This window comes from Delphinapterus leucas, chromosome 21 (assembly GCF_059928025.1).
Source record: "Delphinapterus leucas isolate spDelLeu-1000000601 "Yukka" chromosome 21, BTC_Dleu_Yukka2, whole genome shotgun sequence".
Lineage (NCBI taxonomy): Eukaryota > Metazoa > Chordata > Mammalia > Artiodactyla > Monodontidae > Delphinapterus > Delphinapterus leucas.
Window position 1 is genome coordinate 22348929 of NC_143149.1, and position 19730 is coordinate 22368658.

The following is a 19730-nucleotide window of genomic DNA, read 5'->3' on the forward strand; positions in this document are numbered from 1 at the left end:
TCCTTAGATTGTCTTTTCAGAAAATCTCCCTATTTTAAGGTCAGCTGATTAGCAGTCTTAATTCTATCTGCAACCTTGAATCCACTTTGCCATGTAAGGTAACATATTCACAGATCCCAGGGATTAGGGCATGGCTATCTTTGGGGCACTATTATTTGGATATAAAAATGAATGTTGGATTGTTCTGTTTTCTCTGATACAGGGCCTTTCATTTGTTGGGTTTGCATTTTCTCTCTCATGCTGTAGGCCCCTCTCATGTATTTGGTGACTTATGGTGGTAAGCTCAACTTCCGTGGGAGATTTCTGCAGACATCCATCTGTCACTGACCTCAGGAACCATGGCTGTGTTGGTTTCCCTTGAGGGGGCTATGGTGGACTCCCACACTATAGCCACTGTGGTTTCTCAGTACTGTGGACAGAATGTTTTGAGGGAGAGATGCGCAAAGTTCCAGGCTGAGCATCCCTTCTTTGCAGAGTCTCCACCCGCCACTGCACCCAGCACACACATCATGACTACAGCCAGGAGGGAATAGCTGCCTTTCCCCTTCCGGTTCCCAAGATTATTAGACCTTCCTTTAAGACACTGTGAAAAAAGAAGTATGTACGAGAGGCTGCATATCAACATTATTGGGTGAAAAGGAACCTGTTTGTTATTAGACAGGCAAAACCAGTGCTGTCTCCCAGGTAGCCTTTAATGTCCCATACCAGAGGCCTTCTCCAGTTTTTGATAATAATGGTTGACATTTACATAGCATTTAGCATGTGCCAGAAGCTGTTCTAAGCACGTGGCATATATTAACTCATGTATTTCTCACAACTCTTAATATCCCCACCTTGCAGATGGGTTTACAGAGGTTGAATAACTTCTGGATTATTCAATGTTTTATTTTGAGCAACATCTTCAAAACAAAGACGATATGAAGGAATGCGCAACAAGAGAAACTGCACACACACACACACACACACACACACACACACACACACACACACCATTTAACTCAAACAGGTTTCACTCATTTATTTCCTTCAACAAGCCAAACGATGCCAGCAGGCAAGAGGAGTCAGCGCCTGGAGAAGCGGGTGGAATCCTGTTCTGGGATGGACTAGTGCTTCTCGCTCCCTCGGCTGCCACTTATTTCCAGCCAGTAGGTCTGGTGATCTCTGCTCCCAGAGTTCTTTGCTCCAATCTCCACTGGAGGTAAGAGATGGCTCACCATCACTATGTGAGAGCCTGCAACCCCTGACAGTCGCAGGAATCAACACGCAACAAGGCTTGGCTGGCTGGCCCTGTGTTCTGACTGGGGAGGCTGAGCCCTCCAGGTGTGCCTCACAATCTATTGGTTAGCAGCGGCATCAGCCCCATTCTGATTGGCTACATGCAAAGTTTCGTAAGCCATCATTTCATATTACATCATTACATATGCATTATTGGCTAGTTATATCATTCCTCATCAATATATTCCAGAACTTTGGGAACTTTTCTAAACATGTTTATGAACTTGGGAACTTTTCTAAACTTGTTTATGACCAGGTATTTATCTTTTTTGAGTGAGGAAGCCACATGCTAACCCTTAATGAGGTATATATGTACGATTTTAATTACTTGTGGAAAAAATGTTTACAAGAAATACTTTGGGTGGGAAAGCTAGCTTACCATTTTTAAAGTACAGCAAGTAGGTTTTTATTTATCCCTGTTAGAACATAGGGTGGGCCATCCTTTAATCACACACAGCTAGCCAGTGACAAAGCTAGAATTCATATCCAAGCAGTCTAAATGCAGAATCCACATTCTTAAATACTGTCTTATATTTATATTGCCTCTCTGCCTGGAACTAACACTCCTGGCTCAACTCAATACTCCTCCCAAGTGTACAGACCATACTTGGAGAAAAGCCAAGTTATCAAAAGGGCAGACTACGGATGTCTTGTGAGCAACATGCAGAGGACCCTGCTGTGTAAAACATATAAAGCTACTGAAAATTTCCAGGGGGGGGGATGCTAATAAACTAATATATAGGGGATCTTTAAATTACTGTAATTTTCCTGCCTTGTAATAGTTGCTTTGCTTTTTAAATAAAATTTTCTCTGATACAATGTGGTTGGCATGATTGCAGCTGTTGGAATTATTGCCCACCTATAGCTTTACAAAAAAAGATTCTCCTGGGTTTCTGGATGAAACTTCAGCTAAAAATTCTCTTAGCTTAGTAGTAATATCTTCATAGAGATATCTGGCCCTTTGGCACCATGGGCATTAAATGACATAAGGATAACATTATCTTTTTCTAAGGCCCAGGTGAGGAAATGGCACTGCCTCAGCCAAACTATAGCTTTAGCTTGGGCTGTGGTTGCAGAAGAGGCATTGCACAGAGCATCAAACAATAAGTGGACTTAGTAGATTGGAGCCACTACCAGTCAACGTGAATGTGGAGCAGATTACTGGGAAGCATATGAATGGAATAAACACACCAAGTCTAATTGAAATATGGAGACTGCACAAGTTCACGATTGTGTAATTTACGAAGTGTGTCCTTTGGGGGAAAAACAAACATCACAACACGGTCCAGAAGGTGAGTGACCTTTGAGTTGGTGGCTCTTTCCTTTGTATCAACAACATGGCTTAAGAGAGTGCTATGTGCTCACATTTTTATACCACTTGGACATGATTTTTCTGAAAACATTTTTGAAAATGGTAAGATGCTACACAAATTTGATCTACAACAATTATTGGAAACAGTCAGGGCCCGTATGAAATCTTGAATTTTCAGATGAAGAAACAATTCAACCTGATTTTTCTCTGCCTAAGATTCCTGTTACATGTAAAATAGTGGCTATTTATTTCTAGTCATTATCTTTGTCGTAAAGGAAGTTGTGAGGAGACAGCTACCGATAGTGGCTATTAACACTTTATGTATGACACGTTAGAGCATGAAACTAACAATCAAGGTGTGCTTACAAAACACCCAGGACTTTTAATCCTCACGACAATGCTACAGTAAAATCAGAATTTTAGAATGACAGAGCTGAAGCATATCTACCAAGACTAGCCAACTAGTAATCATTAGAGATGTGATTCAATCCCAGGTTTGTTTTACTATAAGCTTTGCTCTTTTCACGAGGGTACAGTGCATCCCTCATGGAATTGTTTAGCTATAAAAGATCAGGTAATGGTATCTGCTTTTTCATGTTTAGAGCTCAACGTTAGTCCATATAAACCCAAACCTTATAAATACTTAATGTTAAGTACTTTTACTACTTTCCAGTGGAGGGGAAAAAAGCAATTTCCAATTGATTGAACGCATTTTCAGACACAGTTTACCAGTAGAATAGTTTCAGGCAATTCAGCCTTTTTATCTCAACCAGCAGAAACTTTAAAATTTATTTTGTACTGATAAACAGACATGCTAGATGCATTTTGAAATCGGGTGAACATTACTACTTCTTGTGATCTATGAGTAACTGGCCATCAGGGTACCCAGTGAGATAATTCCTATGTTTCCCATTCAGGGAGAAGGTCATAGTCAAGGGGGCACAAGGTGAGTTATGGGCATCTAATGCATCATGTTGATTCACCCCCACTCCTCAATGCCACCCTCTGTTGTGCATTATGATTCAAAACCAGGAGAATGTGTGTTGTGGACAGATTTTAGTTACACCGATGGAGTCTTCCTATCCAGCCACACATTTGTCAATATGTGAACAATAGCACAAATTTATAAAACACATGGATAATGTTAGAGTTATAATCTGCAACCCCAGACTAGATGACAATAAATGTCACTCATAATATTATGTTCCTGACCTTGTTGTATTTAGATGGTAGTCCTAAAGAAACTTACCTATTTATGTGGATGGGAATATTAGCATCACACTTATATTTCATAATGAACATGTGAAAGAAAAATTTATCACATAGTTTGGTATTTTGCAAAGCGAAATTTCTACTTGACCCATCTAAATCTTGGGTTTTTCTTAAAACACAGAAGCTCCATTTGTGTCCACTCTCTTGGAATAATGCTGTTTGTCTAAATTTCCAAAATACCTAGTTTACTATTAAACAGGAGGCAGGAAATGCAGACCTTACTGAGATTATCCCATTCATTGGTACATTTCTTTTGATGGTAGACAAAAAAAGTAGGTATAGGCAGAGAAAAAGAGATAAAGTAATTGCTGAAGAATGGCTTCTGAAGGTGAGTGATGGATGGAGAGCAGTCAGGTTTTTATCTTAGTTTGGGAGGGGGAGGGAGGAGGGATGAGAGGAACAGACATGAGAAGGTCAGCTAAAAAGAATTCAAAAGAAAGGAACATATTCGTAATTATTTGGGTCAAGCTTAAGGTGAGAAATAAAAGTACAGAGATAATAGAATAGAAAAAACCCACAATTTTAATAGTTAACATTTATTGAACTATTAATTCCATTTTGCAGAGGGGAACCTGAGACACAGAGGGGTTAAATAGTTTGTCCAAATTTACACAGCTCGTTCACGACAGAGCTTGAATTTTAATCCTGGCAATCCGAACCACTATTTTAAAATGGGATATTAACGAAGTACAATACATAAAGTGAGAACTCTCATAGAGAAGGGATAGAGAGACCAAGGGATTAACTGGGGGGGACGGGGAGGGGAAAAAGTCTGCATTTCAAATAAAATTTACCAATGGGCTAATTATAGTTGTGCTTTATTAACGTACGGAGCACTCTGTATATGTTAGCTCATTTAATCCCGCTAACAATTCTGTGAGGTAGATACTAGTCCATTTTTCAGACAAGGGCACTTGATATTTGATAAACGACACATACCTTGCACAGAGTTCCACCTCAATAGCAGGCTCTGGAGCAAGAAAAGGAAGACTGAAGAAGACCTGGCAACTGAACGGAACAGGGCAAGGTAAGCAGGCTGAAAAGTGAGAAAGGCAGGAAAAGCTTCCCGTTTAAGCCTAGGATGGCTCCAGCTTTCAAATCTCCCCGGCCAGCCCGCCAAGGAGTCACAAAGCCCGCCCCTCAGCTACAGGGCGACGCCCCCTTCCGCGGCGGTTCTCGGAGCTCCCAATACTTCCCGCCCACTCTCTGACCCCGCCCACCGCTCCCAGCATCATTTCCTGTGCGCTGGGTGCTAATTGGTCCAGCAGTCGGAAGTGAGGGCGGGCGGTGGGGCCGTTGCCGCAGTGACAGTGCTGGGGGAGTCTGAAGATGGCGGCGTCGCGTCGCTCTCAGCATCATCACCACCATCATCAACAACAGCTCCAGCCCGCCCCAGGGGCTTCGGCGCCGCCGCCGCCACCTCCCCCCCCACTCAGCCCCGGCCTGGCCCCGGGGACCACGCCAGCCTCCCCTACGGTGGGTGGCCTGGCCCCCTTCGCCTCCCCGCGGCACGGCCTAGCGCTGCCGGAGGGGGATGGCAGTCGGGATCCGCCCGACAGGCCCCGATCCCCGGACCCGGTTGACAGTACCAGCTGTTGCAGTACCACGAGCACAGTCTGTACCGTCACCGCCGCTCCCGTGGTCCCGGCTCTTCCTGCCTCATCTGCCGTCGGGGTCGCTCCCAGCCCAGCCGGCGGTGGCAGTAACAATTCACCGTCGTCCTCTTCTTCCCCGACTTCTTCCTCATCTTCCTCTCCATCCTCCCCCGGATCGAGCTTGTCGGAGAGCCCCGAGGCGGCCGGAGTTAGCACCACAGCAACATTGGGACCTGGGGCAGCAGGACCTGGGCCAGGGGTCCCAGCAGTGAGCGGGGCCCTCCGGGAACTGTTGGAGGCCTGTCGCAATGGGGACGTGTCCCGGGTAAAGAGGCTGGTGGACGCGGCAAACGTGAATGCTAAGGACATGGCCGGCCGGAAGTCTTCTCCCCTGCACTTCGCTGCAGGTCAGAGACTTTGAATTGTTTATTAAGGGTTTTGGTGTTGGGGACGGGGGTCCGGGTCGGGAAAGAAAACAAGTTATTATGATGGAACAATGGGGGCGTGGTTATGGTTCTTCAACACGTCTCGGGAAGACTTGAGGTTCCTTTCTTTAGGTGGTGCCTGGGTAACGGGGGGCGTGGTAGGGGAACGTGTGAATCCATTCTTTTTAGTGTTTGCACAGTGATCCTTGTACTCATCCCCAAACTCCTTTACTGTTACTCAGGATATGGGTATACTTAAACTTTTTCAGTTACGAGTGTGCAGGAATAAAGTTAGATCTGAACAGTCTTAGAGTAGTTTTGTCGTTTGTTTGCTAGTTTATTTCGTTTTTGCGAGAGTAGGTCCCAGGAGGACAGTGTAGACCAAAAGAAGTTTAATGTAACTCGACAAGTGTAGAAGTAGCTATCGTAGTCTTCTTAGTGGGCCAATGAGAGACATAAATGAAGTTAGTGAAACTTTCCCCCCTTTTGCAAGGAGTTTACAGTCCAGTTGGGTAGATCGAAAGGTGCCTGTATGAAACAACTGGAGAAGACTATTTGGATGCATTATGTGATGGCGGAAGAAATATAGGCTTTGAAGTTATGGACACTGCTGTTTGTTAGTTTTGCAACAGACAATTTACCTTATCTCAATTGCCTCCATTTTCTCTTGGGCAAAAGTGATATACTGAGGTTGTGTGAGGATTTAATGAGAAGCATCTGGCGCGTAAGTTCTCCCCCCAGAATGCTAATTCCTAAACACTGGAGCACTACACACTTTTGTCTTTTTTTTTTTGGAGCAAGTAGTTGACTATTTTCTTTTAGAAACACATAACATATTTTTATAAAATACAGAGAAATATAAAACAAAAAGGACCATAATCTCACTGCCTAGATACCTACTATTGATATTTTAAAAAATAAAGGTAAGGCTTTCCCTGGTGGCGCAGTGGTTAAGAATCTGCCTGCCAATGCAGGGGACACGGGTTTGAGCCCTGGTCTGGGAAGATTCCACATGCTGTGGAGCAACTAAGCCCATGCGACTGCCCTCTAGAGCCTGCGGGCCACAACTACTGAGCCCGCACGCCTAGAGCCCGTGCTCCTCAACAAGAGAAGCCACCGCAGTGAGAAGCCCACACGCCACAACAAAGAGTAGCGCCCTCTCTCTGCAAATAGAGAAAGCCCGCGCACAGCAACAAAGACCCAACTCAGACAATAAATAAATAATTTTATAAATTAAAAAAAATAAAGGTAATGTTATATACATTAGAAACACTACATTAAAAATGTATATGTTGTATGTACATTGTAAAATTAATGTAGTATAGAAATATATACAATGAAAAAGCACCACGTACACACACACAAACATCAGAGGTAATACCCTGAAGATTACTTCTGCTAAGTTTCTCCTTCAGTTTTTTCTGTTAATGGTAAAGCATATGTTAAACTTACTAAATACATTATTTATTTTTACCACAACTTGGAAAATATTTTTATCTTCATTTTATAGATGACACAAGTGGAGCACATACTGCTTAAATAAGCCCACGTTCACTAGAAGTAGTGGAACCTGGATTTAAACTTTGATTTTAGAATTTGTGAAATCAAGTTTAAACAATTATAACATACCAAGTTTAAGGTCACTTTTCTTTTTTGTGAGTAATTTTGATGGAGTTTCTACTTTGGCAGTGTTTGGGGGGAAGAAGTAATTGGGGGCATATACTCCAGGAATAGTGTTCACACATTTTATTTTTTGCAGCCCATACTTAGCAGTATATTGTCACCCACACACAAACTGAGTCAAAATTTCAGGAAACAATTCTATCCCTTGCTACATGTGTTGCACTCTGATATTTTATATCCTATTCCATTTCCTTTCTTACAAATGCTGTTTGTGATCCCATTAATGAGTCATGATCAACAGTATGAGAAACACTTACAGGAAATCATTATTAGATGGCTGGGTCCATTCTTGAAATGTAGCCACTACTGTTAGGAATGTAGTGAATTGAGTCATAAACAGGCTTCCATTTAAGTAGATGCATGCTCACGGTGTTGCTTATTTTAGATGAAAAATCATTTCTTTTTCTTTAGGCCAAATGATGGATCTATAATGAATGAAACGAGACCTTTTGCTTTTGCAGACTTTATTCCATATTTGACTATTTTAACACATTGTTTCACAGATCTTGTCATTTCTCACAATATTGCATTACAAGTCATCACTAACAGGTGATAGCTAGTTATATTAATTTGGGTAATAATGTACTTATTTAGGATTAGTCACACATAAAATAGTGCTTATCTCCCAAATCACATATTCTGTTTGCCACAATAGTTACTTTATATTCTGTTTTAGTTTTATGTGTACCCAGATAAGCTAGAAGACAAACAGTAAAACAGCCCTGTAATTATGTTGTAGTTATGAGAACCTAATCTTGAACTGGCTTTTTTAGAGAAAAAAAATAATTTTTTTTACTTCAGTGTGGAAAAAAGAACAAAAACAGTAAAACTCTCCATGGTCTAAATGCACAACACCCTGTAGTCAATTTACCATGCTTTCATGTTTGTGTTCCTAGCATTAAAGCATTAAAGCTTTGTTAAATCTAGTCTTCTCCATCATGTGTAGCCTGGATAATTAAAAGTAATTCTCAGTTGACTATTAGTTGGTTAGAATGCTAGTCACTGAATGTCATGGAAGAGCTGTTTTAAAGATAGGAAATTGGTACAGCCCCTTGGATGGAAAGGTTTAAAAATTGTGGTTCTTTTGTTGCACGAATCTTTTATTATTTATCATAGGTTGGTGTTAAACACGGACACAATTTTCAAGTGGCAGGTATTCCTTACCCTTATGGAGCTTCAGTCTAGCGGGGGGAAATTAAATAACAACAACAACAAAACCCCACAAAGTGTATAACCTAGAGTGACAGGAAAAGTACACTATACTCTCTTTTGGAGCAGGCAGTAAGGACTCTTGTCCTGATTTTAGATCATTTAAAGAAGAAGTCTTTCTAAAGAGATTGTTTAAAACAGGGATTTAAAGGATGAGTCCAAGCTAGCCAAGCAAAGATGGGAAGGAAGAATGTTAATTAATGCCTTTATTTCCATTTAAATATAAGTGTAGTTCTATAGAGTGAAATGAAACCATTTTTAAGACCCTCTGAAGTGGTATGAACTCATACTCATATTTAAATCCTTATGCTTTTTTTTTTAACCATAATTCTTTCCAGCAGCAGAATTAAGAATCCTTTCTATCTCACTGTGGATTGTGATAATTATTAGTTTAAAATGTGGCTTAGAGACAGTATTAATAATGGAATCACCCTATCCACAACTAGAAACATAGTCTTCAGTTTCCGCTGTTGATACAGGTTCTTAAAGTACTATTTCTAATACTTTCTTAAGATAGCCATATCAAAATGATCCAGTCTTTTATTGTTGACGAGTTTATATAAGACTTTTTCTTCTACAATTAAGATTCTTGACCCTGGTTTTCTATTGTTCAAAGGATAGTAGTGAAAGCTTTAGAAATAGCATTAATTTAGAACGATATATCTCCTGAGTTCAGTTCCTAGTAGTGACATATTTTTGTTATACGCGGGCCTCTCACTGTTGTGGCCTCTCCCTTTGTGGAGCACAGGCTCCGGACGCACAGGCTCAGCGGCCATGGCTCACGGGCCCAGCCGCTCCGCGGCATGTAGGATCTTCCCGGACCGGGGCACGAACCCGTGTCCCTTGCATTGGCAGGCGGACTCCCAACCAATCCCCCTGATGACGTCTCTTTTTAAAGAAAAGTTCAGATGACGTCTTTATTTAAAAAAAAAAAAAAAAAGGTTTAACGAAGCATTGAATTCTGAAATTTCACGGTATTTACTTTAAATTGAAGAAATTTTGAAATAGGCTTCCTGGTTAACTTTAATGGTTAACATTAATTAACATATGACTTGAATTAGGACATGTAATATGAGGTACTTCAGTATCAAAACCAGCAAAATATGTAGGGCAGTTTTATGCTTTCTTTTGATTTGAGTGGTTTCTATATCAACACACATTTAACTATGTAGAGGTTGCCTGACTCACTTCTTTTTCTCCTGCTTTTTTTCAGCATGTCCATGCTTGTTCCTCCCCCCACTTCACTGTACAAATGTAGTTTCTAGTAAAAAAAAAAAAAAACACTATGTCCTCTAAACTGTTGCCCATCAGTGGGTAAAAAAATGAGTCAATGCTTCAGTCCTGGAGTGGGAATCTTTCTGTACTTTCTATTGTCTTGCAAGGTCCTTGATTATACTATTTTATTTTTACTATCTTTATTGGAGTATAATTGCTTTACAATGGTGTGTTAGTTTCTGCTTTATAACAAAGTGAATCAGCTGTACGTATGCATATATCCCCATATCCCCTCCCTCTTGTGTTCTCCCTCCCACTCTCCCTATCCCACCCTCCCTATCCCACCCCTCTAGGTGGTCACAAAGCACCGAGCTCATCTCCCTGTGCTATGCAGCTGCTTCCCTCTAACTATCTATTTTACATTTGGTAGTGTATATAGGTCAATGCTACTCTCTCACTTTGCCCCAGCTTACCCATTCCCCTCCCTGTGTCCTCAAGCCCATTCTCTACGTCTGCGTCTTTATTCCTGTCCTGGCCCTAGGTTCATCAGAACCATTTTTTTTTTTTTTTTAGATTCCATATATATGTGTTAGCATATGATACTTGTTTTTCTCTTTCTGACTTACTTCACTCTGTATGACAGATGCTAGGTCCATCCACCTCACTACAAATAACTCAATTTCGTTTCTTTTTATGGCTGAGTAATATTCCATTGTATATATGTGCCACATCTTCTTTATCCATTCATCTGTCGATGGACACTTAGGTTGCTTGTGTCCATGGCTGGCTATTGTAAATAGAGCTGCAGTGAACATTGTGGTACATGACTCTTTTTGAATTGTGGTTTTCTCAGGGTATATGCCCAGTAGTAGGATTGCTGGGTTGTATGGTAGTTCTATTTTTAGTTTTGTAAGGAACCTCCATACTGTTCTGCATAGTGGCTGTATCAATTTACATTCCCACCAACAGTGCAAGAGGGTTCCCTTTTTTCCACACCCTCTCCAGCATTTATTGCTTGTAGATTTTTTTTTTTTTTTGCGGTATGCGGGCCTCTCACTGTTGTGGCCTCTCCCATTGCGGAGCACAGGCTCTGGACGCGCAGGCTCAGCGGCCATGGCTCACGGGCCTAGCTGCTCTGCAGCATGTGGGATCTTCCCAGACCGGGGCACGAACCCGTGTCCGCTGCATCGGCAGGTGGACTCTCAACCATTGCGCCACCAGGGAAGCCCCACTTGTAGATTTTTTGATGATACCCATTCTGACCAGTGTGAGGTGATACCTCATTGTAGTTTTGATTTGCATTTCTCTAACGATTAGTGATGTTGAGCATTCTTTCATGTGTTTGTTGGCAATCTGTATATCTTCTTTGGAGAAATGTCTATTTAGGTCTTCCCCTTTTACCTTTCATTTCTCATAAGGCAGGAGTTAGGAAAGTTTTTCTATATATGGCCAGACAGTAAATATTTTAGGCTTCATGCCCTCTGTGGTCTCTCTTTAAACTGTGTCAACTGGTCAGCTCTGCTTTTGTGCCATGAAAGTATCCATAGACAATACATAAATGAATGGGTATTGTTATATTCCAATAAAACTTTATTTATAAAAATAGGTAGTGGCCATATTTGGCACAAGTGTTGTAGTTCGCTGATCCCTGTCATAAGACATTGTCTGTGGTATTTTTTTTTTCATTTTTGTTTTCCTTCTTGTTTAGTCTTTACTTCTGGAATAACCTTTTCTTTTATTTTGAATTATTTTCTGAGTTCTGTCATCTTATTTCTAATACACATATGCTAGTTTTTCATATCTAACATCATTTTCACATTGTCTTTTAGCTAATATTGAAATAGTAGAGCATAATTTTGTCTTTTTTGGGCATTTTCTTCTAGTATATTGTCTATAGGGATGCTTTTTCTGCTCAGATTCTTCTTATAAGAACTTTACATGGAATTTGACATCATTTTTTTTCTACCGCTCATTTTTACAGAAATTAATTGCTAAGTAATTTCAAGGATAAAAATAGAGGTCTGAGATGTTGAGGGTAACTCCCCTTGTCCTTCCTCCTCATGTTGGACATGCAGGTCTGACCTAGAATAGATGAAGTCTCGCAGGAAGGTTTGCAGGATCATCTCTTACAGTAGTAGCATTTAAATTATGAAACATCATTTTATATCTTAGTTTATATAGCCTACATGCCACTTTCTAGAGAGCCTTTACCAGAGGCATTGTGCTAAGGGCATTTTATAGTTAAGATGTCTTCCTCATAGTCTGTTTACATAGAAGTTTTAATAACAAGAAGTTTAGTCACCTGCCTTTTTTTTCCTCCCCTGGGGCATCCCTTTTGTTCCCAAGGAACTGAATAGATCGCAGGCTAGGTGTGCCTTCCTTCCAAACCAGATGTGATTCTTTGGCAGTTAAAAGGCCAGAGAAATATATCTGGAGAATAGAATACATATCTTTAAGGACCAAGTTGTGAGCGTAAATATGTTTTTAAAAAATGGTATCTTAAGCTTAGAGCCCAGGAGAAGAAAAGTGGTCAAGGAATGTAAATCATGCAAAGAAAATGTATTTTATTTTAGTGTTAGGTTTTAGGAAGGAATCAGCATCATCATGAGTCTTGCGATGAAATGCAGTTGAAAACACTAGAGTAGCTTATTCTTTTTTTTTTTTTGCGGTACGCGGGCCTCTCTCTGTTGTGGCCTCTCCCATTGCGGAGTGCGGACGCGCAGGCTCAGCGGCCATGGCTCACGGGCCCAGCCACTCCGCGGCGTGTGGGATCTTCCCGGACCGGGGCACGAACCCATGTCCCCTGAAGTGGACTTTCAACCACTGCGCCACCAGGGAAGCCCAGTAGCTTATTCTTAAATGTATTTAATAGCCTGCTTTTGCTTTATGGACAAAGAAATGTTTCTGGTAGTTGATTGTAAAATATGTGTGAGATACGATTGAAGACACAAGAGCCTCTTAAATTCTTATTTTTCCTGTATGTCAGGGTACTTGAAGTTACTTTGGTCTATGTTTATTCTTCTGACAGGAACACTCAGAAATGTGGGATGTAGCTCTGATCTTGGGGGGCCTAATACCTGTATCATCAATGTGGATTCATAATAAGAACTGAGTAGTGTCGGTGTTCTGGGGATTTATACTAAAGCCTAGGTGCTCAAGATAACTTTGAGGTTCATTTTCTAAAAATCATTTGATTTTGAGTGATTGAGGAAAGTTATGAGTGTTTTGTTTTTGTGTGCCTACTGGGTTTTCCTTTTAAGGCTTCATCAGATATTCAGGATTGCTTTTCCCTGCAGTGAATTGCTGGGTTCTTTGTCAACTTGTTTTGCCTGTTGGTTCAGGAATCTGTGTGTAAAATTAAAATTAAAGTAGTGTGAGCGTAAACCTTTTTTTTTGAGACTTTTTTGGGAATGTAACAGCTCCCTATTCAGTTAAGATTTGTCATTTTTGTTTTAATTGTAGAAAAAGGGGAAATAAAGTGATGTAAATTTTCCTCCCCCTTTTGCCTTTTCAGTAGAACACTAAACTAATGGTTGGTGGCAGATGTTTGTTGGTTTGTTTGTGTGGACTTGCAACTTTTTTCATTGTGGTAGATTTAAAAAAACATGAAGCAGACAATATTTATTAACTACAAACTGAAAAAAAAAATTGTTTTAAATTTACTGATTGACCAGATCTTTGAAGCCAAGGTCCCTGTATCATCAGGTATGGTTTAAAAATAACCTAAACCTCCTGATGCCCAGCTGTAATGCTTTGGAAGAACTAGGATATATGTATGTATATTATGAGCCATAAAGATCAGATGCCTTCATTCTGGTATATCGACCAACCATAGAAACCATTTTGATGTTCTCATCCATCTTGTTAATAAATAAGATATACAGTTCTCCATTTCCAAAACTCAGGTTGTTCTCATGTTGACAATGGAAAATGGGTTTTTAAGAAAGAAATGACATGGGATTACAGTTGATAGCTACATTTTAGCTATTTTTTTCTAGTATCTTGAGAAGAGATGCCAAGCTATGCTTTGCAGGAAAATGTTCTCTTTTGGAAAGAAAGAAACAAAAAAACCTTTTGGACTAATTAAAAAACTTTTAGCAAGCTATCAAAAACTTGGTTGCCCTTCCCCCCCCAAAAAAGGTCCACACAATTTAACATTAGGAAAGTGTAGCTGTTACCTTGTTAGAATTTTATGAAAGCAGATAAATTTGAGGTAAAAGGAGAAGTTCAGTGTTTAGTTTAGTGAAATGTTCATGGTATGTGCTCTATAAATATTTGAGCAGATGAACTTTGTAAGTTAACACTTCTGATTTCTGATATTCTGTCTTTCTTAAATGTATAAATGGTAATTCTTATATATTAGTCTAGTTCTTTGTCATCAAAGTGCTTTTACTGCTCTGTTGGCATATAAACGAATAAATTTAGTATTGATATTGTTGCTAAATAATAGTAAAAGCTAATAAAAATAACAACAAAAAAGCTTTCAAGTGAATTTTGCACTTTCCCTGTGTTATTTAATCCTTACAGCAATCACACGAGATGGGTTTTAACTCTGTTTTACAGATGAAGAAACCGAGACTCAGGTGTCTTGTCTAAGGTCACATAGCTGTTAAGTGATGGAGCCAGATTTAAAGAGTGTCCTAAAATTGTTTGGGTAATCCTACTCAAATAGAAAGTTGATAGCAGTAAGAAATCAACTCTTTTGAGTCATTTTATTATTTGACAGTTTGTTATTGCCTTCTCAAATTTGTTTTCTGAAAATATAAGTAATTGTACACATTTTGGAAAGTTCAGTAGAAAGTAGTTCATCATCTCACTACCCCAGTGCAGCTAATAACAGTCATTTTGGCATCTTTTCCCCTAGCTTTTTTCCTAGACATTTAAAATAAAGCAAAACTGCATATAGATGCTCTCTTAAAACATGACTAGGATTTGATCGAGACCATGCTTTTAGTAAGTAGGCTGTTGGAACATTTGTGATTAATAGAATATTGGACTCTGATCTTTTGATCAGTTGCTAATTAAACATAAAAAGTGTGATTGGAAGTAATCTTCGAAGAACCTCGTAGTTTAATGGAAGAAGGATATCTTAGCAATTCCTTTCTTTAAAAAACTACTTAAATTTGTTAAAAAATCTCAAAGATAAGCTGCTGTATGCTTTGATTCATGGAAGCAGTCAAGAAAAAAACCATTTTGAACAGTAAATAAAGCATATGGGAGTCACAACAATTTGAAAGTTTAATGCCCCTGAACTGATAGTTTAAAATGGTTAAGATGGTAAATTTTATGTTAAAGGTATTTTACCACAATTAAAATTTTAAAAATGGGGATGGATGTCTATCATAGTGTGCATTATGGTCTCTCTATTGTCCTTAGAGAGAACTCATTTCTTAATATTACCAACGTGAAATATGGAAAGTAGCATATTTAGCAGTGCTACGTTGAGGATACCCTTTCATCTCTTTTGTTAATTCACATTTTTGAGAGTCACTGTCGTCCTTCTTTGGCAGTATGAAACTAAGTATTCATGAGGTGTTTATGGAAATTCAAAAGAACTTCATGCAGCTTGTTTAATTAACAGTCATTGAGACAATTTCATAGTGTGTTTCCCCCCTTTGGTCTTTTTTCAGGAATCTGGCATGAATCCTAAGGTTTTATAGTGGTTCAATGACAACTCAATAAATGTAAGTGCTGTAAGGAGCAAAATGATGGAATGGCATCAGTTCCTGCCCTTGCAAAAATTTATAGTCAAAATGCAGTAGTTCTCAAACTTTTGATCTCAGGACTCTTTTACACTCATAAAAATAATTGAAAGAGTTTTTGTTTATATATATTATATTGATGGAGATTTATATTAGGAATTAAAACTGAGAAAATAAAAAATTCTATTCTATGTTAGAGTAAATCACACTTTCAATGAAAAGTAACTGTTTCCTAAAACAAAGATTAATGAGAAGAGAGGCATTACTTTACACTTTGCTAGTCACGTTAATGTCTGACTTAATAGAAGACAGGCAAATTCTCATCTGCTTCTGCATGCCATTTGTTGTGCTTTATTACGTATATTGAAGTATATTTAGAAAATCCTGCTTTAAACAGATATGTAGTTGGAAAGGAAGGAATATTTTAATAGCATTTTCAGATAATCATAGATTTTTTTGTTTGATACTACACCCAGACTTGACAAGTAGTAGTTTCTTAAAGGTTAGTTGCAATGTGGAATCTGAAGCTATATCAATAAATTTTTCATACTCTGTTATGTATGAAATGAAATCCATTGGTCTATCTTATATAAATGGATTTTATAGCTATACACATTTAAGTATCGAGAAACTTTTAAGCTCATGGTGGCAGATGCAAGTTTTAAAAAATTCTCATTTTTTGCTTGAAAGCTCACATTTTATCATTGGGAGCAAATACTGTTTGTTGTTTTCCTTGAGGTGACAGGCTCACTTTGTTCATTCTTGAGAAAATGTTTACCAAATACACAGGTCAGACGGAGCTCAAACGGTCTCATAAGTGTTGTTCCTCAAGACAACCATACTTTGGTGTGTAGCAGAAGTGCTTAATGTGTATTTCTTATTTTGCCACAAGAATACTAAAAAAGATACATACTCAGGGGTTGGAATTTAATAAAATTAATACTTACATTTTCATGAAGGACATTCTTAAGTGAAACTGGTGGCTTTTTTTTTTTTTTAAAGCTGTGAGGGCCTGGTGGTGAAAAATTCAATGACTAATATATGTCCATATATGTCAGCTCTACAGAATACAATGTATAGTTTGCTGCCACTGTTTTGGTTCATGCCAAGATGCCAGCAGTTTCACCTACCATTGCTTTTGCACCATGATGAGCACCATGAGTACATTTTCCAAATGTCCAACACATGATGTTATAAGATCTTGCACTATAACTGTCTTGACAGTAAGAAAGCTAAAATCATCTTAATATTATTTTGTAAATGGTTTTGACTTCTCAGACCCCCAGAAAGTGTCTCAGGGATCACCAGGGGACCATGGACCACACTTTGAAAACTGTGGAGCTAATACAAATAGATATTAATTTTGTTAACATTCTTTTGAGAATCTGATACTAGGTATGGACATTTTCCCCAGAAAGATATACTTAAATAGCAAATTTTACATGTAATTTTCAGAGGATTATAAACTTCCAGAAGCACTAGAGCTATGGTTCTCAAACTTTGCATCAGAGTCACCAGGAGGGCTTTGTTAAAACAGGTTGCTAGATCACACTCCCAGGTTTCTCATTCAGTTGGTCTGGAGTAGTCTAGGAATTTGCATTTTTGTGTTCATTCTCTTTGGTACTTCATGAACCCTTATTAATCTGAAATTTTACATTTTCCTTTAATTATGAGACATCCTGTCATTATTTCTACGTATATCTTTCCTCTCTTCCAATCCTCTGTCTTACCTGTTTCTTCTCATTCTCTGCTTCTGTTTATCCCTTTCAGAATTTTTTTGCGAAGTTCTTCTACCAGTTTTTCCTCAGGAATTTCTCCTTTGTTTCTATTATTATTCAGTCAATTTATTGTATTCTTTATTTCTCCTGTTATATTTTTCATGATAATATTTCCAGTTGGTTTTACTTGGTAGATTTTTGTTCTCGTGTTTTCAGTATTCTCCAGTTTTTCTCTAGCAACATTTAATATGCCAATTTTAAATGGTTTTTTTTGGTCTGTTAATTCTGCTTTTATTTGCTCTTTCATGGTACTTGCACTCCTCAGACATCTTATTATTTTCTGCTGTGAGCTTATATTCCCTAGGAACTAACAACTATTTGGGCCAATATTGCATTTGTTTGGGAGGATGAGTTTTGATGGGGGTCCGGTTTAGGACTGGTGAAAAACCTGTGTTCTAGGTTTTGGTTCTCCACGTGGTCTGAGGCAAATAGGGACATGCCTCAGGGTAGAGAGGCTCTGGATGGTGGTTACATCGTAGTTGTTGAGGATTTCACTGAGCAATTACACGAGGTGAGTGCTATCACTGTCGTGTAATTGCCTAATTGGGAGTCCGCCTGTACTTTGCTTCCCACCTCAGCCAAGTTCCAGTATTTTACCTTGATGTTACCCCTTCTCTTTTGGCTAGAGGTGTGCTGTAGATACTGCTTTCATATTCCACAGCACAGGGGACAATGTGATAATGTTGAGGAGTGAAAAGGACACAGATCACTTTCCTCTGGCCTGTCTTCTGTCCAGGATAACTGATCTTCTGCAGTTAAGCTCATGTTTCTTCCCACAATGGCACCCAACCATTTTTTTTTTTCTTCCCAAGGAGGAATGATTTCTTACAGTGTTTTTTTGTTTGTTTTGTTTTTTTAAGCTGGAATCTGGGATTTGTCTCGTACCCTTTTGCTTCTGGTGATTTCCCAATGTTTTTGGAAAAAACACATTTTTAACTGTGTTTGCTAATGAAATACTTCTTTTATCTGAGTATAAGTGTTTTCCTTTCTAAATCAGGTTCTATAAAATGGAAAAATTAATTGGTCAGAGTCCACCTTTGACAAATGAAAAATATATGCAACGTCATTGCTTTATAGAAGTCATTTTGTAGTTTGTTTTCTAAACTGTTATTTTAGAAATAACAGGGAATATACTCTTATAAGTCTTAACCATGACTTCTGATCTAATGAAGTGTAAAATAGTTCTTTATTTAAAGGCTAATAGAGTTAGAAGAGGAAGCAATTATGACTAATGTTAAGTAGAAAATGCATGTTTCTTTGTCATAGAACATTTCTTATAAAGTAAGCAGAAATCTATTATTAGGTACCTACAGTTCTGTGTATATTGGACTGCATAAATTTAACCCAGTGTATAGAAAACCTTTGACATTTTAAAGAATATATCACAAGACTTTCAAGACTTTCCCCAACTCCCAGCTTAGAACATAATACTGGGGCATATAATTCCCTTCATAAAAAGTAGTAAAACTGAAAACTTTAAAAGACTAGAAGATAGGCCTGTACAAAAAAGTTAATAGAATTACCCATCATGTTGAGAGGCGTCTGCTCTGCTAGGTACTCCTAATTTTGAGGCTGCCTCCTGCACATCAGCCAAGATACAGGTGTGATTCAGATTATTTTTCTTCCAGTTTTATTGAGATATAATTGACATATAGCACTGTATAGTTTCAGATGTACAGCATAATGATTGATTTACGTACATCATGAAATGAGTACCACAATAAGTTTAGTGAATATCTGTCATCTCATATAGATAAAAAATAAAAGGAAAAGAAACAAATATTTTTTCCTTGGATGAGAATACTTAGGATTTACCCTCTTCATGTATAACATAGAGCAGTGTTAATTCTGTTTGTCCTGTTGTACATTACATCCCTAGTACTTATTTATCTTATAACTAGAACTTGTACCTTTTGACGATTTTCATCCAGCTCCCCCTCCTGCCACCCCCCCACCGTCTCTGATAACCACAAATCTGATCTCTTTTACTATGAGTTTGTTTACTTTTAAAAATATTTATTTATTTAAATTTATTTATTTATTTATGTATTCATTCATTCATTCATTCATTTATTTATTTATTTTTGGCCGCGTTGGGTCTTCGTGCTGCGCATGGGCTTTCTCTAGTTGCCGCGAGAGGGGGCTGCTCTTCATTGCGGTGTGCGGGCTTCTCATTGCGGTGGCTTCTCTTGTTGCGGAGCACAGGCTCTAGGTGTGTGGGCTTCAGTAGTTGTGGAGCACGGGCTTATTAGTTGCTCAGCGGC

General features: G+C 38.8%; 1 protein-coding gene across 2 annotated transcripts in view; it reads left to right on the forward strand.

Annotated features, from left to right (window-relative positions):
• The first annotated feature begins 5139 nt into the window (after positions 1-5139).
• TNKS (tankyrase) overlaps positions 5140-19730 on the forward strand; it is a 176432-nt gene continuing 161841 nt past the window's right edge. The window contains exon 1 of one of the 2 annotated variants that reach the window (XM_089903698.1): positions 5140-5861. In XM_089903698.1, the coding sequence (XP_089759824.1) occupies positions 5189-5861 (673 nt within the window). In that variant the 5' untranslated portion in view covers positions 5140-5188. The remainder of the gene's footprint in view (positions 5862-19730) is intronic. The other variant, XM_022571132.3, reaches the window with a different exon arrangement.